The 23,017-nt window shown below is 28.8% G+C and overlaps 3 protein-coding genes across 3 annotated transcripts; 2 read left to right on the top strand and 1 right to left on the bottom strand.

The window, feature by feature from the left end:
• Positions 1-6,747: 6,747 nt before the first annotated feature.
• On the bottom strand, positions 6,748-11,155 carry LOC126680082 (oxoglutarate-dependent flavonoid 7-O-demethylase 1-like). The gene is made up of 4 exons (XM_050375132.2): positions 10,865-11,155; positions 9,340-9,578; positions 8,183-8,507; positions 6,748-7,572 (listed from the first exon to the last, which is right to left on the bottom strand). The coding sequence occupies exons 1-4, from the start codon at positions 11,135-11,137 to the stop codon at positions 7,324-7,326; spliced, it is 1,086 nt and encodes a 361-aa protein (XP_050231089.1). The 5' UTR covers positions 11,138-11,155; the 3' UTR covers positions 6,748-7,323.
• A 6,187-nt stretch (positions 11,156-17,342) lies between these two features.
• On the top strand, positions 17,343-19,287 carry LOC126680404 (xyloglucan endotransglucosylase protein 1-like). Its single transcript, XM_050375536.2, has 3 exons — positions 17,343-17,671; positions 18,350-18,546; positions 18,911-19,287. The coding sequence occupies exons 1-3, from the start codon at positions 17,411-17,413 to the stop codon at positions 19,251-19,253; spliced, it is 801 nt and encodes a 266-aa protein (XP_050231493.1). The 5' UTR covers positions 17,343-17,410; the 3' UTR covers positions 19,254-19,287.
• Positions 19,288-20,801: 1,514 nt separating this feature from the next.
• LOC126682068 (F-box/kelch-repeat protein At3g23880-like) lies at positions 20,802-22,049 on the top strand. The gene has a single exon (XM_050377622.1). It carries the CDS (start codon positions 20,802-20,804, stop codon positions 22,047-22,049), a length of 1,248 nt encoding a protein of 415 aa, XP_050233579.1.
• The last annotated feature ends 968 nt before the right edge of the window (positions 22,050-23,017 follow it).

The raw sequence follows: 23,017 nt of genomic DNA, 5'->3' as shown, positions 1-23,017 counted from the left end.
CGAGATGCCGGAATCCATCAATTGGCGCCGTCTGTGGGAAAAGCTTGAAAACTTCAAACTGGAAGGGGCTTTTCTGAACTCAAAATAAATTCTTATTGAAGGATGGCATCCGACGGGACTAATCCAAAGGAATAATAAATATATCTAACGGATCTCCTAAATTTGAAGAATCAAGAAAAAAACAAAACGATTGTCATCAAGAATTATAAAAGGAGAAGCGGGCAAATAATAGCAATAAGAAAATTAAGCAGGAAAAAGCGAGGAGATACAAGTTAAAAAGAAAAAGGAAGCTGCAAGATTTGGACAATAAAAAAGCTGCGTAATATTAAATAAATTTCAATGGAAACCGGGAGAAGAAAAATAACAAAGAAATTACCATTAAATTGTCTGGTGGAATCACAAATACAAATAATGAAATCAAAGCTTTCTCAGTGGACTCTAAACTGCAGAGGCTTGTCTCGACTTTATATGCTGAAGAAATTATTATGGAAATTGCAAAGTGGAAAGCTATGGCCACCATTATTGATGACGTGGACATGATAAATTAAAGTCTCTTGATTTCAATATCTCTTATCCCACTGCTAAGATTCAGAGGACCTTCTGAAATTACCGAGACCACATCCGGAAATGACGAATCAGAGATAATATCTTATCATCAACGGGATCTAAATCACGATAAGTTTTTCAAATATTTTATCTTATTTTTTATATTCGTTGGAATATTATAATGCGTGATGAATCTTTTTCATATATTTTGAAATTCGCATGATATATATTAAAATTTGGTTATTAAAATCAAAGAAAAATAATAATAATAAACTATTATTTTAATTTAATCCATACTTTTATAGACTTCAAATATATTATGGAATTTAATAAATATGTTATAAAATATAAAAAAAAAAGGGAAGAGACTCACCCTAATAAGGCTCGGTCAAAAAGAATAGACCATGACAACAAAGAAGAGACTCGGCCTAATAAGGCTTGGTCAAAAAGAAGAAATCAAGGGATCACTAAAAAAATGAAGATCAAGAAATTTGAGGAAAATTAAAGAAGAAGGGCATAACACCCCTAGAAACAACGAGAAACAAGAAAGATGGAAGGAATGAAGAAAATAAAAATAATGTCAAAACGGAGAAGATAAAAAAGGATACCACCCGAAAAGGTGAAAACCAAAACGAAGTCATGAGGAAACCAAATTCAAGAAAAGAAAAACAAAAAAAGCAAAAGACAGAAAAGAGCAAAAGTAGAAAGAGCCCCACAGAGTCAATCCAAAAAAGAAAAATTAGGAAGACAAAGGCAAATCCTCTGAATTTGCACATCGGAGCAAAACCACATATATAGCGGAAGAAGTTATGGAAGAAAATATAGTCAAAACACTAAAGAACATCAAAACTGAAGAAATCGACCTGGAGGACGTGAAACTGAAGTGCTTACCCCTATCAACGCAACAAAAAATAAAGAACGAAATGGATCGAGAGGCGAAAAGTGAAGCGACTCAAGACGCAAAGAAGGAGATGTTTCGAAAGACAAACTGAAGGCGAAACAAACATATAGATGAAGAAATGGTCCAAGAACCGAAGGTTAAGATGTCCCAGAAGGCAAAGGAAAAAATCAAAATTGAAGAAACGATCCAGAAACCAAAAATTAAAGATCAAAAAATTAGAAGAAACACCACCGGAAAAATAAAGAAGAAGGGCGTAATACCCCTAAAAACAACAAAGCAATCGAGGAAAACGGAAGGACTGAGGAAAACAAAGGCGAAACGCCAAAAAACCAGAGCATAGATTTACTCTAAAATAAAGGCGAAACGCCCAAAAAACCAGAGTATAGACTTACTCTAAAATAAAGGCGAAACGCCCAAAAACCAGAGTATAGAATTACTCTAAAAATAAAAGCAAAACGCCAAAAACAGAGTTTAGATTAACTCTAAAAGCGAAATATCAAAGATCAAAATCAACTCGAAGCAAAATAAAACGAAAGGCGAATCAACTAAATAAAGCAAAATAAAGCGAAAGACGAAAATGTCAAGTAATAGAGAAATGCGAAAGAAAGAAAAACGCCGAAAAATAAGAGAAATGCGAAAGAAAGGCAAAATGCCAATCAATAGAGGAATGCAAAAGATCTCAAAACTGAAGACCGAGTCTAAAATGATTCAGGTAAAAATAAGGCCAAGTGCTCAAATAAAGGCGACTCGTCCAGAACAAAAGAAATAAGGCCATAGGCCCAAAGCAACAAATAAAAGGCAACTCACCCAAACCAGAGGAACAAATCTTAAAAAGGAAGGCAACCCGTCCGAAAATAATCAAAATCAAGGAAAATCGACGAAATAAATTGAAGACATGATCTCAAAAACGGGCATAAATACCCTTTGAGATTAGTGTATTTATGGAGGGGGTCGAAGGACTCATAACTCTATCAGTGAATTGCATGAAAGAAAACAAGAAGAAACACCTTGAAGAAAGATAAAGACGAACACAAAAAAGACAGAAAAAAAGAAATGAAATGAATATCGCCAAACAGGGACTCGCCAAAGAAGAAGGAACATAAAGAATAAAGAGGAATAAACAATAAACTTAAAATCACAAACAACGAAGATCAAAGTACTTGAAGACAAAAACACAGCAAACCAAATGGGAAATAATGAGCAATGCATTAAATAAAGAAAAGACTCAACCGAGTCCTAAACAAGAAAAGTTCAAAATCAAGAAGAAAAAAGAGAAACGCCGAAGGATGATATATTAGACAATCAAGATAAAGAAGAATCTATACGGATTCGCCATAATAAACAAAAGATGAAAAATGAAACAAGTCATGCAACAGTTTAAATATAAGGAAAATAAAAACGGACACTTGTCTTAAGTTCAAAAGCAACGAGGAATAGACGAACGATACGTGGAAGAAAGAAGAAAAATAGAAATCTTGCTGGAGAAGTAAAACGACTCGCCTCAAATAGAGCTGAAATACTCCAAGGCATAAAATACCATGACTTCAGCTCACTTGCGGGGGGGCTAATGATGGATACCGAATCCTATTCTACTTATAATGGAGCCGAGTCGCAGGAGATCTATTCTCAGACGACACCTGACTCCCGCCCAAAGGGCCGAATCCACCGGATCCTCCTTGACCGAAATACATCATTCGACATCATAAAGACCGAATCCCTGAGGACTCGGACAAAGCACGTCGACCCCGGGATTCAGATAAGATCTCCAAGATCTACGCAATATTCGGAGTATCTGTCCTATTTGGATACAAACTCCAACTTAGGAAGATAGCCTCCAATTTAGGAAGACGAGACTATTTAGGAATATCTTCTTAAATAGGACTCCTGTCTGAATAAGGAAGGACACTCCTAATCAAGGTCAAACCCTACTAAATAGGAATCACTTTCCTACTACAACACTACTAGGTATGCAATCATCTACTATAAAAGGAGCTTGAGGTATGCCTAAACACACAACTTATAAAAAATACAATTATTCTCTCTTAAGCCTAAACTGACTTAAGCATCGGAGAGCTAATCGGACAAACCGTCCGATTAGCCATCTACACTGTTTTGCAGGATTAATGCCGTCGAGATGCCGGAATCCATCAGTACTTAATAGATACATCTCTAATATATAATTTATACGTATTTAGTATGTATCAATAATATATCTGTAATTTATAATTTTTTTTGTTATAATTATATCATTTGTGTATTTTTATTTTTTTAAAATTTAATATACTTATATTTTAAAATTACAATTAATAATAATATTTTAAAATTAAAATTTAAAATTTAAATAAACATATTATAAAGGAAATCAATTTCTATGTTAGATAAATAATACAACCTTTTGTTTTATTATAAGAAAAATATGCAACATGTATGACCCTTCACGCGCGGGTCATTGCATTTGGTGCACCAACAAAGCTTAGTGCGCGTCAGCAGATGGTATTAGTGAAAAGAAACTTTAAAAAATGGTACAAGTGAAATGTTTTCATAATATCTTGTATTGTGTGAAAACAGAAGCAATTTTTTGGCATTTTTGTTATTTTCTCATAAAAAATTGATATAATTATAAAAAATTTATTAATATGTTCATTGACGAGTTACGTTACGAGCCACGTGCATAGCACGTAATGCGAAACTAGTATTTATAACAATGGGTATCGAAAAAGATGAAGCAAAAGATGGATGAAAATATTGTAAATACTTTTTCAAAGTAGGGTAGTTTGAAAATAATTCCATTAATTTATATAAAATAAATTAATAAATAATAATATAATTATATTAACGTAGTAACAACTTATTTTATCAAAAAACATAATAATATTAAAGCAGTAATATTTTAATTTATCAAGTAATACAGTAGTATTTTTTTTGGGGAAAATGTATATTTGAATCTTTATATCATTTCTTTTTTTGAATTTGGTATTTTATTATAATTTCTCAAATTTGAATATTTACACTTTTAATTTATATATATCAGGTTCTTTTATCATAGAAATATAGTGTGTTTAGTTTATACACCGTTAATGCCATTGAAATAAACTTTTTATATATTTTTTTGAATTGGATCCTTACAATTTTTTTATTATTAAAATTATGTCTCTTGATCAGTCTTTTTCGGTTTGACTTGACAATATTAATGTTTTTCTTTATGATGGAAAATATAAAAAGTTTATAAAATTTTACATAGATTCAATATATACAAATTATAGTCGAGAGACTCAAATTGGATAAAAAATCATATATTTTGCCTATTTTTTTAACGTGACAAGTGATTTGGAATATGTATTCGTGCCAGGTTAAGCCGTATACCACCCATATATAACTTAATTGTTGATGCGTTGACTAATATATGATGGAAAATTTAAGGGCTAATGTTATAAAAATTTACGAATTTTACACGTTTTTTCATTTTAATCACGCAGTTTCAATTTTTTCTTTTTCATTCACGAACTACCACTTTTTCTCAAATTCATACATGGTGCTGAGATGTCACGGTTCCGTTGGTGTAATTTGTTGAGGTGGATGTCACTTTACATCAATGAATGAGTGCCACCTCAGCAACGTGTATGAATTTGAAAAAAAATGATAGTTCGTGTATAAAAATGAGAAAATTTAAACTACGTGATTAAAATGAAAAAAAGTTTAAAATTCGTGATTTTTTTTGACATTAACCCAAAATTTAAATATCATGTAAGTGGAATTTGATGAGAGTTAGTTTTTCTTTATCACTTAGAGAGGGAAAGTGTTAGTGAAAAAAATAAATTTACGACCTAATAGAATGTTATCTAGCATTTATATTATTTGAATTATAACACACGTATACATCACATGAAATATAAATATAAATTATGCTATTAGAGTTAAATAAATGTAAAATTTGAGCATCTATTTAAGTTATTAATTTACATTTGAACAGTGACAGATCTACAAGGTGGAGCTGGGCGTTCGCCCTGCTTCTGAACGTAAATTTTTTGGGAGAGAAATGAGGTGCAACTATGAGGCGTTTTCTTTACTTTTGTGTGTTTCTGTCAATATTGTTTTGCATAAATGATCATTTATTTGTCTCATACTTTTTAGGGCTTATTTGTATTTCATTTTTAATTTTTTTGATGAATTGAGGTTTTTGCAGTTTTATTAAAGCCGGCTTCAAAAATAAAGCATTTCGAAATACGGAAGTTCAAAGTTATAAATGACTATCGGAAAATTTAAACCATAATTTTTTCCAGTTAATTTTGCATGCTATCAAAAATTAATCTTTAAATTTTTATTAGATTATTTTATTTTCTTCTAATAGATCAAATATTGAATTTTTTGAGTCTTATATATCATCAGGGACAGAGACATGGTAGGGTTAGACAATGCCTGCGCCCTATCTAAAAAAATTATTTTTAAAAAATTCAAAAAATAAATTATATAAAAATATTCTATCTCAAATTGTTAATAATTGTTTTTTTACAGTATTACATATTTTTTAATTAAATTATAATCTATCTAAAATTCTAGTCTACCCTCGTCACAGATCATTTGATTTGTTTGAAATGCGATTTGATTTATCATCAATGTATTTTAGTATCTTTTAAAAAAAGGATGTTGCTGTAATTTTAATTAATGCAACAAACTACAAACACCTATTTATTTGTGTTAAATTCCATTTTAAAACCAATTAGTATTAAGTAGAAGTGTCTAACCAATATTTAAACACATGTCCATTCACATATATAATCAATGTGGAACTTTAACAATTTGCTCATGTAGAAAATAGGATTAAATTAAAGATCGACTTGATTCATAAATTAAAGGCTTTAACCTTAGCTCAACTTTTCTTTTTAGAAATTCCTTAGCTCAACGTAGTCATCTATTATTAATCTTGAATAAAACATGAGCAGAATTTTATTTTATTTATTAATTAAATTAAATGACTATTTATTATTCAAATAGAATTCTATTAATTATTCTAATAACTGGCTTGAAGCTTTTAATTACCACACTAAAAAATCATATGCTTATATATGTTAATTTTATAAAAAAATGTTTAAATTACTACTTTTATTAAAAATTACGTTCCTTTTTAAATAGTCTTTTTTTTTTGAATTAGAATTGCACTTTATTGATTAAGAACTGTTACAAGTTCGTTCACCAAAAACAAAACATTTTCAAATACTCCATTTGTCTAATACATGAGCCATCTGATTACATTGCCTATGAACATGGTGATTTTTAAATAACTCTTTAATTTACAACAAAAGTAAGAAGGTATAGATATGCTTAATTAACATTAATTAAATTACAATAACGGGTGTGAGGCAATATACATGTGTGAGTGTATGTAAATTCTAATCTAAACTAAAAATCTACCAAATATGATATATATATGAATTCAATCATTCCCATTTAAATGTATGAAATTTACGGATATATTTCATACATCTTTTATGAATATGATCTAAATGAAAATATCTCCTATATACTTCAGTAACTATATATCTAAGCAAAATGATTTTTTCTATCCAATGTTTTAACAATTTTATGAAAAAATATATTTTTAAAATGATTTGAACTATCTGGTCCAATAATTTTACAAATCAAAACAATTATATATAAATTAAAATTCTAGAGTTTATCTTTTCTAACCGGAACAATCAAGTAAATCCAAAAGAATAATCCGTGACGGACTAAATGCGTTCTGAATATATTTTATCTCAATTTTTAAAGTGACGGACTAGATAGTTCGATTTTATTTTAAAAATATATTTAATAAAAAGGTTAATATTATGGATATAAAAAATCATTTTACGGTTAACGATCGCGATTCGGTTAGGTGATTATTTGTCAAGTGTCATTTGGTGGAGATAGGATTTGCTATTGAGTTTCTGAGAGAAGAAACCTTTGACATAATCTTCCATCCCTATTCTTTTATATATTGGTGGGTTCTGTGGGTTTATTAGACTCTTTGAAGGTCCAATTTCTGCGTCAAATTTAGGGTTGCAGAAAAATGCAATAGATATTCTCTCTTTCTCTGAATTTACTGCTGCCCCGTGCTCGATGCTTTGATAGGCTCCATTGCTCAAAATCTTCAAGAATGTAAAAGATAAAATTAGATATATAAGCATTAATTCATCAAAAAATATATATAAGCATTACTATTATGCATTAAATATTTATGGTTAAATAAAGTATGAAACATTGTTTTTAATTTAAGAAATAATATTCTTTCAAGATGAGAAATAAGATGTTCATATGGATAGAGGTTCTTCCTAAATTTTAATTTAAGGCTTAATGATTTAAAAAATATTAAATGTTTTCCCTTAATACTAACAAAAAAATTTCTGATTCCAATAATTTTATTTTAATTATAGCCAAGTCTTCACATTGAATAAATTCATCATAATTTTTAGAGTTTTTACTCACGTGACTGTCAATGAATAGCAATATATTAAAATTAAATTCATCCGATTAAATAAACATTACAAACATAAAAAAGTTGACTATTTAATGACGATCGCATTGCAAAATTACGCTTAGTTGATTCAATTGAGCGAATTTAGCTATAACTAAAATAAAATCCTTTAAATCAGACTATACTTGACAATTATTTTTTAAAAAAGTAACAAATATTCAGTTTTTTTGAGTCATATCAAAACTAGGGTTATGAAGAAAATAAACTGAGTGCAAAGAACAGACCTGAAGAATGTCACCCAAATTAACAACAAGTGCATCCGGCAAGAAGCTAACAGGCATCCAGACACCATCTTTTTTAATCTGAAACCCATCCACACCATTGACCTGGTTCAGGATAGTGATTCCAGTTGCATCAGAATGAGGAGTTATCCCGACCACCAGCTCGGGCTGCGGACATGGCGGATAATATGTCATTCTCACCGATTGCATTCCGTCCTCAAACATCTCGACCATCTCCACTTCCTCTATCTTTAGAGCTCGCGCGAGAAACTCGAGAAGTTTCTTCGCAAGTTTCTGCATTTCTGATATATAATTTTCCAAGCTATTCCTGTAGATAAACAATATTTACGTCAAAGATCCATATTATATTGTATACATAAATATATTTAAATGTGTATATATATATTCAACTTGATCATTATTAATATGTTGTTATATTGAGGATATCAGATTCAAATCCCAGCATATCTTTATAGTATAATCAAGGGTTAATGGCAAAAAAAACCCAAACCTTTACGACTTGTTGCAATTATATCCAAACCTTTTAATTTTTGCAATAATATCCAAATTGCATTATTTTGTTGCAATAATATCCAAATTGCACTTTTTATGTGAATTTTTTTGAGTTTTTTGCCATTTTTGGGGACTTTTACTATATTATTATACATCAAAATATAATAATATCCTAATATCTTAATTGAAAACAACAAATTTAGCCATCAATTTGACTATTATTGCTACAAAAAATGCAATTTGGATATTATTGCAAAAATTAAAAGGTTTGGATATAATTGCAACAAGTCGTAAAGGTTTGGGTTTTTTTTGCCATTAGACCTATAATCAATAATTGAATGTCTCATATCTGTCTACTAAACAGTCAAGAAATAGCTAGGGGTTTGCATCAGTCCGATAATTTCGATTTGGTTTGGTTTGACATTTTAAAATAATAGACACGATCGAAGATGTCATCCGAACATTATAACTGAACACTTTAATCGTTCAAATTATTGAAATTATCATATTATTTGATTATAAAACAAGAGAAATGCATGCAAGTGTGAATTATGATAAATATCAAGAGTGTCCGAGTAATTTGCTCCAATAATAAAAGCGTAACTAAAGGTGCGTAAAAGATGAACCAAATTAAGTCGAACCGATACTTTAGAGATGAAGGGAGGTCCGGTAAGAGGTGAGGCTTTCGTCTAGAAATAGGGTTTGTTATCATGTAAAACCGATCTCCCCAGTCAAGTTTTCCTTGTGTTCTTTCAGTAGCACCATACCCTTCAAAATCACCCGCCCTAATTTTGTATTTCATTTTCTCCTCTAAGGGCAGTTTATAGAATTCTTCAATCTCATCGTTCACTTTATTTAGCGTTGACCTAATTCCATGGTTCACCACCTGCACATAATTTAATCAAATCTCAAATTTATTAGCAATTTCATTCTTTGGTGTATTATTAATATTATTGCATGTTTAATTTAATTCCAAAGATTATACATACACGCAACCTAACTTTTTATATACTCATCTTTGACCAAGATGATAATTATATTTCAAAAAACAATCATGTGCATATGATAATAATTTATAGATAATTATGCATATGATAATAGATTTAAATTGTGGTCGACAATTTAATAGATTTAAATTTAAAATTGAATATAACTGTCTTAAATTATAAATTGGATATAAATGTCATAAATTATAAACCGGCGATCATATTGTCATAATTGTTTTTACCATCTAAATTAAAAATATGAATAAATAAAATTATTTTGCCTTATATATATATATATATATATATAGCGGCGGAACTGAAAATTTTACTGAGAGTAATGGTTGCTGAATTAGGAAGCTATCGAGCCACTGAACTACCCATAAGTGTATTTTGGTTGGAAGAGACGATGGCCGCCCACTCCCGCCCCTTAACTTCGTCACTATATATATATATATATATATATAGGCTTAATTACTTAAAAAACCCTCACCTTTAATTTCTTTTTCTTTTTCGTTTATACCCTGACCTAGGAAAATTGTCACATATACTCATGACTTTGTCTTTCTGTTTCACCTCTACCCTCGAGGTATTAAATTTACCTCTTTTCATTTGAAAAAAAGTTTAAAGTAGTCCTTCATTTTTAGTAAAAAAAAAATTCCACCCACCGCCACCGTCCTCCTTTTGTGGAAGGAGGAACAGTCGTCCTCCTTCCATGGAGGAGCAGCTGTTCCTCCTTTTCCGGCGTCCGTTTCGAAAATCAAATTTTTTTTATTAATAAATAATAGGGAATAATATTAGCGGTTTTTTAAATTGGAGTATAGTTGTAGGTTGTAATTAAAAAAAATATTTTATTTATTTTATTTTATTTAAATTAAAAAAATTAATTAATTTTAGGACTTATTTGAGCGTTTTTAAAGATAAAGTATTTGTTTGTAATTTTTTTATTAGAAAAAGATATAAAATAACCATTATATTTAGTTGTTTTTAATAAATCATCTTTTTTTTGAAATTTGGGGTAGAGGTGAAACATAAAGACAAGGTCATGAGTATTTGTGACAATTTTTCTAGGTCGGGGTATAAACGAAAACAAAACTAAAGATGAGGGTTTTTTAAGTAATTAAACCTATATATATATATATATATAAAAAAAAATAAATTGAAATAGATATAATTTGATAGAAAGAACCTGGAAGATGCCCCATTCTTGGCATACAGAGTGCAACCTTTGAATCTCAAACTCAGAAGTTTCTTTAGAAAGCAAGAGATTGAAGTCAAAAGTAGGAATTATAGTGGTTTTTGATAAAGATTTGCAGCTCAAGGTTTTGTGATCATCACTAGATCGAACCACATAGCGTGACGGGACTGAGAGTATGGGGTTTTTAACGAGTTCTTGAACACTTATTTGATGAAATTTGTTGAAGCTAGCAGCTGATGATGCCTCTGAATTATTAGATGCCATTGTTTTTTTTATTTATTATAAAAGCTTACTTAGGTGCATGTATTTATATAGCGGTTGTAGGACATGTTTTTACTTGAATTATCGATCCATTAAAATTGAATAGATATATATTAATCTTACGTATGTGTATATATTTTTTCGATAAATTTTACACTGCTTCAGCGATTGGGAAAAAATATATTCACTAGGAATAAGATTGAAATTTAATAAGTTATAGTTAAAAATATATTGAATTAGTATTATTTGTTTATATTTTGACCATAAAATTAGTAAATTGAATTGTAATATAGTTTGCTAACTTTTTAATTTGAAAAATAATTTTAAATAAATAAAAATTTCAATATTGAAATAAAATAATTAGAAATATCTATTTATTTTTTTTACAAAAATCATAATGTGCACGCCATCATTTTTTTTACCTATTACCAGTTAGGAAAGAGTTTTTGTCTCCAATATCCGAATTAATAAAACTATTAGGAAAACTGTATATGCAACAAATAAAAGAAAGAACAATTCTAAACAAATTATCTATTTTGTTTTTTTTCTTCCTCTTCTTTGTTTGGGTGATTATAAAATGATTAATAGCTTTTAAAAGAAAGAAGTGATATTCAATCAAAAAAGAACAAGTGATAAATGTGCCTATAATAAATAAATAAAAATTCAAAAAGATAACACAATTGGAAATACATTCTTCCAAATCTTGCAATTAAAATGAATAACAGGCAAAAAAAAAAAAAACAATTTGAAAGCTTTCTAGTAGTTTATAAAATAATCTGTTATATCTTCTTCATGAATAGACTAAAACTCATTCTTCCACGTTGAGTGTTTTTAATACTTCAAGTGGTTTATTTTAATTAGTTGTGTAGCCATCGGTTGATCATGATCAATCAAACTGATGAGCAAACATATAAAACACGAGCACTATATTCCCTCCGCCCCGTTTAAAAAGTCCCATATTTTATTTTAAGATGTTACATTTAAAAAGTTTCATTACTATTTTTGGAATGTTTTACCATTGAATATTCTATTTTACCCTTCTTTTAGTCATCTTAAAAGAATAATTTGAAAAATTCCACTATAATTAATAGGGGCAAAACATGAAAAGACAAAAATAATTAATGTTTTTTATAAAAGCAAATGGGACTTCTTAAGTGGGACAAAGGGAATAATATTTTTCTTCATCTCAAGCGCTTGATTGGAAAAAAAGGGATATTGGCAAAATAAATTTCAACATTTCACCCTTTTTGCGATTTAAGCCTAACGTTTAAAATTTTACGAAACAAATCATAATCTTTTCAATTTTTGCAAATTGTAGCCCAAGCTGTTTTCCGGCTACTATTTGCTTATGTGACAACCATATTATTGATATATTAAATTCCAAACGTTTTAAACTTTTACAAATAAAATTCGAACGTGTCGCATTTTTGCAACTTGCAGCTTAAAAAAGATGACAAAATGGCTGGAATTAGAACTTGGGCTAAAATTTGCAAAAATTAGAAAGGTTAAGATTTATTTCGTAAAGTTTTAAACGTTAGGTTTAAATCGCTAAAAAAGTGAAACGTTGGGATTTGTTTCGCCAATACCCCAAAAAACGAAATTACATACAAGACTACATATACTCGAGCATCCAAATACAATGTTAATATTTATAATAATTTTAGCATTAAAAATAACATAATACTATGTTTAATTATTCATAAAAAATACAAAATTTTAATTTTATTTTTAATGAAAAATGTTTTAAAAATGTTATAATTAGTTATTTTCGATAATTATTTTATCTATATTTTCTATCATTTTAAAAAAATCAACCATATGTTTGGGAATTATTCAATTTTTTTTCTTTTTTTATAATAATAACAACGGATACTATATTAAATAAATTATTAAAAGAAGAGGTGAACTATATAATTTTTTTTATATGTTTATTATGTTGACGTGTAATTCTACCACTGCAAAAATTTAATCAAAGGAAATCTTAAAAATAGAAAGAGGAAATATGAAGTTAAAAAGGAAAAAAAAAGAAATAGAAAATAATACAAAAAAACATTTATACAAAATTAATATTGAAAAATTATAATTAAATGATGAGTAGTTATTTTATGTTAAAATTTGACACATATGCTTTCTTAGTGTCCAATTTGATGAGAATATAAGGTTAATTTGTAATTTAACTAAATTGATTCGAGTTATTTTGATGGAAGATGAGTTTATCAAAGGTGTAGAAAGTATTTCAGTATCTTTCACATAAAATTGATAGGTAAATTAAATAAAACAGTTTAATAATTTTCAGAAAGGTGAACGTTAAAACCTAGTTTATCATACAATATTCACGATTTCTCGTATCCACATATTATTTTATACGTTATGATTTCAAATCAAATTATCCATATAATAAATAATAGGCTAAACCCATCTAGATGCCCTTGTACTATATCATTTTTGTTCAAAAAGTCCTTATACTATTTTTTTGTTCTTCAGGTCCCTGTACTTGACAAAATTCCGATTTTTAGGTCCTTTTGAGGGACTGGAGGAACAAAAAAATTGTAAGTAGAGGGACTGGAATAAACTAAAAAATGACCTGAAAATCTAAAATTATGTAAGTAGAGGGACCTGAAGAATAAAAAAATAGTACAGGGGCTTTTTGAACAAAAATAATATAGTACAAGGACCTCTAGATGGGTTTAGCCTAAATAATACAGTATTTGTCCAAGAGAGTGTTTGAAACATTCATCTTACTCAAATTAATATAAGGAGTCAATTCTTCTAGATTTAATCTATTTTAATTTTTTTTGTACTTTTCAGTTTTTGTACTTCATTTTTAAGCGTTTTTATTTTTTACGTGATCTTTATATTTTTTAAAATTATATTTTTTATTTTTATACTTTTAAAAACAGTTTTACTTGATCCTTAATATTTTCGCACTTTCATTAATAAAAAACTTTATAAAATTATTTATTAAAGTATAGGGACCAAATAAAAAATAAAAATGTCTAAAAACGAAATAAAAAATATAAAAAATACAGAATTTTTTTCATTATGTTATCCGTTGGCCAACGTCAAGACAACAACATATTGATTATTGAACATATTTTTACATTTACGTGTTATATAAGGTACTTGTTTTTCCAACTTAAACAAAAACGTGCTTAATTGCAAAATTATAGTATGTGTCGAATACATATTTGCTGTATACAGAAAAACACATGATTTTCTTCATTGATAAAGACATGCAAAAATTGCAATATAAGTCAGAAAAAATCCAACTCGTCATCGATGACGACAAATGACATCAAATAAAATATTGAGATATATACGTCTACTATAATTAGTAGCCTTGTAGAGATTTGATATCTTATTTAGTTGAATTAACTCTAAAATTTATAAATACATTTAATTCTAATTATAAAAAAATATAAATTTTTACGGATTGTTACAATTTGAATTATATTTTATGATTTTTATAATAATATTTTGATTTTATCATTTCGCTGCAATTACAACATTTTTTCAGTCTGTCACCTCAAGACAATTCATATTTGCTTTTTTTTAATAATTTTATCTTTAAATTAGTTATTTTATTTTTATTTCAGTCACCGAAAATTTAGAGAACTTCGAATTAAATATTAATATTATTTTTCATTTTTTTAGATTAAAAATTAAATTCTAAAATTCTAAAAAATAGATCATGTTGATTACAAAAGTTAGTATATATATTTAAATGAAAATTAGAACAATTTAATTGTTAGAAAATTTATGACCGGAAGAAATGATGAAATTGAGATAATATGATAGAAATTGAAGAGTTTAGTTTAAACTACAAATGCACTCAAAGGTTTAATTTTGTTTTTCTACTATTAATTTTTTTTATACAAATTTAATTAATTTGATAAACATTTAATAATTAAGTTTTTTTTGATAAATGATAATTTTATTAGCATAACCACAAGGAGTGAGAGGCAAAAGAAGCTACAAATTCGGAAAACTGGAGAAAATCAACTAGTTTCTCAAAAAAAAAAAAATCTACACTTCTAAAAACATCATTACTATCAAATAAAATTATATTTAAACAAATTATTTACTTTTAGTAAATGATAAGTGTTTAAACAAATTTTGAAAATAAATCAAATCAAATAAAATTATATTTATTTAAATAAAAGACAAAATGTCTTAAAAACTACATACCTTTTGACTTTCTATTCCACTGCGATCTTATAAAATCGCCAATTTTACTTTATTTCACATTTTCGATTTTCAATTGTACCCTAAAATATTAAATTGACCTCTTTTATACTCGGACAAAATTTAAATAATTTTTTCATATTTAGCATATATTTTAAATAGTTTATGATGTTATATATAGAACAAAAAAAAATCTGTTTTCTCCACAAATTTAAAGAATAATAAACAAATGATAATATTTTTTTTATTTAATATGAATTAATAGTATTAATTTTTTCATATCTTCGACTCCGTTGCCGCCCTCGGACCTGCCAAATTAGATCTCGTTCGTCTTCCATGGAGGGAGATCATCTTTCTCGTACGTCAGTTCTGAAAATTTGTTGTTTTTTCTTTTCTTTTTAATATTTTTAGTTGTACTCTAATTATGTCTATTTTTTATTTGTAAAAATACCCAATTTTTCATTGGTTAAAAATAACTTACATATCAGCAAATTGCACCAATGAATATGTGACATGTCAGCACCGTGTATGAATTTGAAGAAAAAAAATAAAAGTTAGTGTATTTTTATGAGAAGTATTAAAAACGTGATTAAAATCGAGAAAACGTGTAAAGTTGGTGAATTTTAATGACATTACCCCTTAAAACTTGCTTACAACCACTTCCATCCTATTTTGAGAATGAATTAAAAAAAATCGGTGGCTGAACTGGTTGGACCACTGATTTATAATTCAGTTGGTTAAATCGATTAAATCAATTTTTTTGAATCCTTTAATTGAAGATTAGTAATTAGACCTAATTCTTTTTAAAAAAAAAGGTTAATAGTCTGAAAAAACCTCCACCTTTTAACCTCTTTGTTTGCACTCTAACGTTCTAAAATTACCGTTTTCATCCAAATCCGCAACTTTCGTTTTCAACTGCACCCTCAAACATCAAAATTAACACCTTTTAGTTCCAATTGCACCCTGAGCATCAAATTGACCTGTTTTTTTTAATACTTTTTATTTTAACATATATTTTAAGTAGTTTTCAATGTTATAATTAAAACAAAAAATTATATTTAAAATATAATAATGTTTATTTATATTAAATAAAAAATTAGTATTAGATTTTAATTTGTTTTGGAAAAAAAGCTTTTGTTTTAAATATGACATTAAGCGCTATTAGAATATATGTTAAAATATATTGATTTGAACTTTTTTTAAATGAAAAAGAGATCAATTTAATAATTGAGAGTGCAATTGAAAATGAAGGTGCGAATTTGGGTGTAATCAGCGATTTTACAACGTTAGGGTGCCAACAAGAAGGGGCTAAAAGGCGAAGGTTTTTTAGACCATTAGCCAAAAATAAATTTATCATAATTAAGTTTATGAAAACCAACAAATTTTACGGTTCTAAAAATTCAATAACTTACTGGTTATGTTTTTTTTTTTCCTGAAACAGTTAAATCAAAAATTTGATTTTTTTAGCGAATTAGTGAACTGGACTGACCTCCGGTTAATAGTCGAACCGGCCTCTCATTTGAAAATAATATTGATTAATATGTAGGAGTATTTGATTATAAATGGATTGGAATGTAAAATTCTATGTATATGAATATATTTAAACTCAACTATAACCTAATAAATTAATAATAGTACTAGTTAATAGGTGGTTGAACTTTTATATTTATAATTTTTTATATTTATGTTATTTTATCGATGTAGGATTATCTTTAACACGGTCCGATTCAATTCCTTGAAAGCTCATTCTAACTTGCATAGACACTCTTCTTTAATAGACAGTACCCATATTAAGTTTTATACTAAACTTTTGAATGAAACTAGAGTAATGCATGCTACATATACTGATATAATAGCTGAGATTCAGGCATGCCAATGATAAAATCGATCGTTGTCTATTTTCTTAGACTGAGTATTTATATATAAATATGATTAATTCGCTGTAATCTCCTATAATTAGCATGTAAAATTGCACCAGCTTTGTTACTTGTAACAGAAGTTATTAATTACCTATATATAAAAGAGGAGAATAAAAGGGGAAGCCTATAATCTCCATTAATTATTTTTCTCTTTTCTCCTTCTTGATCGGCCATGTCGCCGTTGTTTTTGCTTTCCGGCATTATTTTGAGTACTTTTGTAGCATCCTGTGCCGGTAATTTCTACCAAGATGTGGCTGTAACATGGGGCAATGGCCGTGGCAAGATTCTGAACGGAGGAAATCTTTTGTCGCTAAGCCTTGACAAGGAGTCCGGCTCTGGTTTTCAGACCAATCAAGAATATCTCTATGCCAAATTTGATGTGCAAATGAAATTAGTCCCCGGAAACTCCGCCGGCACCGTCACTACCTTCTATGTAATTAATTCGAATGCTAACTTCTCCATTCATGAAGGTTAATTATCGTAGATTAATACTTTATTTTCTTAAATGTTTTCGAATATATCCATATGACTATTTTGAAATGCGGTCAATCTGACGTGGCGTGGTGTTGTGTACGCTTGTTAAGATAAATTTTGTACACATAGACGTCCCATCTAAGATTGGTCACGCTCCAAATGTCACATAGATATATTGACAACGTTTGAAAATATACCGGACATAATTGACAAACGATTAAAAGAATTAGAGTTTGTGGTTATAGCCAAAAGCACTAACAACTTATCGACTTTGGATTATTTTACACTTTTAACCATAAAGAATGATGTCAGATTGACGGCAACTTAGGGTATAACATGACTCAAAATTGACAAGTTAGGGTTTTTTTTCCTTAATATTACGATTTTTGATTTCTTTTTTCTAAATTGAACGAGCAAAATAAACCTTTAAGAAAACCTTTTAAACAGAGTTTTGTCGCCCACAAAATTTTAACCGGCTCGATATGAATTATTAGTCAAGATAGTGGCCGCAGATATCCGGCAATATCAAAGCCGAAAGATTGGTCATGAATTACTGAATAAAGTTCATTGTTTATTAGCTTATTACTTCCATCTTCGTTGATCGTAATTCACATTTAAATTGGTGTATGCAATGCAGTTATCATCTCCTCCGGGGGGAGATCATGATGAGATTGATCTGGAGTTCTTGGGAAATTCTAGTGGTTCGCCTTATACTTTGCACACAAATGTGTACGTTGGAGGGAAAGGAAATAGGGAGCAAGAATTTAACCTTTGGTTCGATCCAACTCAAAGATTTCACTTATATACCATACTATGGAGTCCCCATCGCATCATGTAAGATATTCTATTGCTTATCCATATGTGTGCATTTTTTAATTAATTAAATGATTTAGGGAAAATAATTACTATTTCATATTTTTCTTTAAAATTTAGGCAAAACAATTTTTTATATCAATAATTGTAATAAATTACAAAAATGATGTAAGTTACTAATGAATAAATAAATTATAAATTGATTATATAAATATTTTGGAAAAACTATATTGATTTTTCCATTTTTTAATTCTTTCAATGATAGATTAATTTATTATAAAAATAAATTAATTGACTATATAAGATTTTATTCTTACCCTTTAAACTATTTGATTAATATGTGTATAAAAAATGATAAATGCACGTTTTTTTTCATGGAATGCAGTTTATTAGTAGATAACATTCCCATAAGGGTATTCGAGAATAAAATCGGAGTACCATATCCTAAAACCAAACCGATGTCGGCTCGGGCAACTCTTTGGGATGCAGACCAATGGGCGACCCAGGGTGGCCGAGTCAAAACCGACTGGTCCAAGGCTCCTTTTACTGCCTACTATAGCAACTTGAACATACAGACGACTCGTTCTGTTGGAAGCAAAGCTTGGCTCAAGAGGGGACTCAGTAGAAAAGATCGAAAATGGATCAGATGGGTTCGTAAATATCATATGATTTATGACTATTGTAACCGGTCTAGTGGCATTGACCGTCGTGAGTGTCTCAAATTCTAAATAATTAATTTCTATTTTCTGGTTTTTGTTTTTATTATATATATGTAATTCATCAATATCTATCTTCTATATTAATCTATAACAAATATAAAAGTGTATTCGCGGGGGAACACTTTCATTCACGGACAAAAATACCCTTTATATATTTGTACTTAACAAATAGAAAGATGACATTCCTAATCCATAAAGGAAACATATTAAAAATAATTATCGCAGTAGCTATCATTATGTATTAAATTCCTAATCCTAAAAGGAATTGTGCAACAACTATCATTATGTGTTAAATTTCTAATTCTAATAGGAATTGTACAGATATATCACTATATATAAAAGAATATGGCGAGTTTCATTAATATTAAATAATCATATTATAATATTTGTGTTAAGGCTTTGATATTTTTGATATTTATTAGTTATTTACAATGAAAAATAATATGAATTTGTTTCAGTTATATTATCATTTTTTTAATAACAACAATATCAAATATTAAATCTATTGTTTAATTCTAACTTTTTAACATTTCCAATAAAAAAAATAAAATTTTATAAAATAATTAAACAAAACAAATAAAAAAATACAAGTCTAATAAAATTTAAATAATAATATATTATTAAAAAAATATACAATTATAATATTAAATAACGGGTCATATAGATACTGTTAACGTGCGTAGCACGTGGCCAAAAAAACTAGTAAGAAGAAAAAGATAAATTGTATATGAAGTAATGATGCAATGTGTTATATAATTTCAAATTGCTAAATCAAAATATATAGAAGCATGGTCAGAAATTGCAATTAAATTACAGCTGCAATCTAATTTTAAGTGTTTTTAAATTAAATTTGGATTAAGATTTTATGTTTTTATTTTCTTAAACTGTAATTTTAATTATTTTTTTGGATAAATGTAATTTTAATTACTATTATAATTAATAGTCTTAAATAAACTTACAAAGATATTTCCTAATTCAACAAAAACTCTACCTAATTTAATATTAGTTATATGTAAAATAAATTATTATAATTATGATAAATAAATGTTATTGATGTTAATTAATTTTAAAAATTATAAATTGAAATACTATATTTATTTCTAGCAAAAATTGTAACTAATTTAATATTAATTATAAATAAAATAAATTGTTATAGCTATAACAAATTTAATATATAATTTGACGAGTCATATTATGAGCCACGTGCGTAAACGTAATGCAAAACTAAGTATCTATAAGGCTTAAATGCACAAAAAATCACCAATTTTCGCGTGTTTTTGGTATTTAACACGAACTTTTAATTTTGGCATATAAATACATGAACTATCAATTTTTTGCATATATGACCAAGTTTCCGTTTTAGGCATAAAACGGTGCCGTTTTATGTTTAAAATGGTGCCCATGTTATATATGCAAAAAATTGATAGTTCGTGTATTTATATGCCAAAATTAAAATTTCATGTCAAATACCAAAAATACGGGAAAGTTGGTGATTTCTAGAGCAATTAACCCTATATATAAAAGTCAAAAATTTTAAGTTTTGAAGCAAACACCACTATGATTCCTCTGCAAAAGAAGTTTAGGGTTATGAAAGAAAAAATAAAAGCCCTTCACATTCCGCCGGATATTTTATTCGACATATTTTTGCGGCTACCTCCAAAATCACTCATAAGATTTAAAAGCGTGCACAGCTCTTGGCTTTCTCTGATTTCAAGCCCTAATTTCCGTCTTAAGCATCTCCACCATGCTAGGGCAAGCTCCTCCTATCGACATGGAATTCTGAAAAGTGAGGATACATACCTTTCTCTTCATGGACTGAGACAACTACAGGCAACCGGAAATCTTGAACTTCCACCCATCCCCGAACCAGAAAACACAGTTGACATGAAAGCCTCGGTGGTTAGTTCTTGTAATGGATTGTTACTTTTATGTATTTCATATAAGAACAGGAGAGATTTTATATTGTGGAATCCATCTATTAGAGAGCACATAACCATTCGCAAAAGCTCTTTTCTAATACATAATACCTATATGTGCGGGCTCGTTTTTGACGAATTTAACGATAATTACGAAGTTGTAGATGTTTGTTTTGATAGATATGGAAACAATTCGGAAGTTGAAGTTTATAACTTGAAGGAAAATCGTTGGAATAGAAAAAGTTATCGGATTCCGACCGACGACGACGATAACGATGGCCGGCCGTATATTAACAACGAACCAGGGATTACTCTGCGGAATGGTATTCCACATTGGATAATTAGAATCCGAAATTTTGATACTTTGACAATCGAAATTCTGTCAATCGATTTGGTGCAAGTGAAATTCAAGAAGCTGCCTTTACCGCCACCTCTGGCGAACCCTGATCCTAACCCGTGTAATATCGTTATACCTGGTCGCTATAGACCAGCTTTTATGTCTACTCTACATGGTAATCTTTGTGTGGGCATTCCTGGTATAGGGAACTTGAAGGTATGGGTGATGAAAGAGTATGGTGTGGCAGAATCTTGGATCAAATTAAGCAATATGGTTTTTCCAGTAGATCTACCCAGAATTTCCTGTATCTTGATGCCGCTGGATTTTATCGGAAGAGATGAAGTTGTAATGGGAGTCGGTAGAAACTCATTGAAAATATATGACCGTAAAAATTTCCAATACAGTGACGATATCTATATTCATCGTCTTCAACCATGGCCAACTCAGGCCACATATATAGAGACTTTGGTATCTCCCAATGTTTTTCCTTCTTTAACTACATATTCTGGTTTTAGAAGAGAAACTAACGATCTGCCAATTTTGTTTTTATGAATTTGTTTATTAGGTTTTGATTTGATAATGTTATGTCAATTTTGAGTCTAGATCTTCATAAATCATATGTATTTTTATGTAGATCTTCATAAATCACAGTTACATATTTATTGATTTTTAAGAAAACATATAAGCTTGGATCCCATCTAGGGATGTAAATGAACCGAGCAGAGCCGAGCTTTGGAGTGTTCATGTTCGGCTCGTTTATGTTAACGAATATAAAATCAAGCTGGACTCGGTTCATTTAAAATACGAACGAATATGAACTGAGCTCTTATCGAGTCAAACGCCGAGCTGCTCGCGAACAACTCGGTTCGTTTACACCCCTAATCCCATCCCAAGTTTGTTCTCATTTTGTGATTTATTAGGGTTTTACTCGATCAATTTGATACCTCTTGTTTGAAAATCAAATAATTTGGTAACTCAGTTTTGATTTTGTAAACTATAAGGCGCTTCTGCTAAATATAGGTACTAAATCGTTGACGGAATGAAATGTGAGGTACCACATCGTTTACAAATGAGGTATCTAATCGTTTATATAATTGAAACTGAGGTATCAAATCGTTTATATAATTGAAACTGAGGTACCAAATCGTTTGAAAGTAAATTTTAAATTATTAACGGAACTAACAGAAGGACCTTATAGTTTACAAAATCAAAACCGAGGTAACAAATCGTTTGATTTCCAAATAAGGGATCGCAAACTGTGAATTACGATAAATGTGAGGTATTTTAGAGTAATTTGCTCTATTATATATATATCATTATAGATAATTTCAATACAAGAAAATAGTTATTTAGGGACAACATATTACCAAGGGCTCTTAGTCCGGTCGTAATATGGGTATCAATAAAGACCACATTACTACCCGGTCTTTATTTAAAATTATACGTTTGAAGTTGTGACCACTTTTATACTCCTCTCCTAAAAGGATAAAAAATTTCCGTCCTAATTGCTCAATTCTAAG

The sequence above is a fragment of the Mercurialis annua genome, linkage group LG5 (genome assembly GCF_937616625.2).
Source record: "Mercurialis annua linkage group LG5, ddMerAnnu1.2, whole genome shotgun sequence".
NCBI lineage: Eukaryota > Viridiplantae > Streptophyta > Magnoliopsida > Malpighiales > Euphorbiaceae > Mercurialis > Mercurialis annua.
Note: the sequence above shows the minus strand (reverse complement) of the source record. Positions and strands in the feature narration are given on the sequence as shown.

Coding starts and splice junctions, on each gene's coding strand:
- LOC126680082 (XM_050375132.2), bottom strand. CDS start 11,137: ATGGCATCTAATAATTCAGAGGCATCATCAGCTGCTAGCTTCAACAAA. Junction 8,508..9,339: donor GACCTCCCTTCATCTCTAAA/GTATCGGTTCGA, acceptor GTTTATCTACAG/GAATAGCTTGGAAAATTATA. Junction 7,573..8,182: donor ATTTGGGTGACATTCTTCAG/GTCTGTTCTTTG, acceptor ACATTCTTGAAG/ATTTTGAGCAATGGAGCCTA.
- LOC126680404 (XM_050375536.2), top strand. CDS start 17,411: ATGTCGCCGTTGTTTTTGCTTTCCGGCATTATTTTGAGTACTTTTGTA. Junction 17,672..18,349: donor GCACCGTCACTACCTTCTAT/GTAATTAATTCG, acceptor TATGCAATGCAG/TTATCATCTCCTCCGGGGGG. Junction 18,547..18,910: donor TGGAGTCCCCATCGCATCAT/GTAAGATATTCT, acceptor CATGGAATGCAG/TTTATTAGTAGATAACATTC.
- LOC126682068 (XM_050377622.1), top strand. CDS start 20,802: ATGATTCCTCTGCAAAAGAAGTTTAGGGTTATGAAAGAAAAAATAAAA.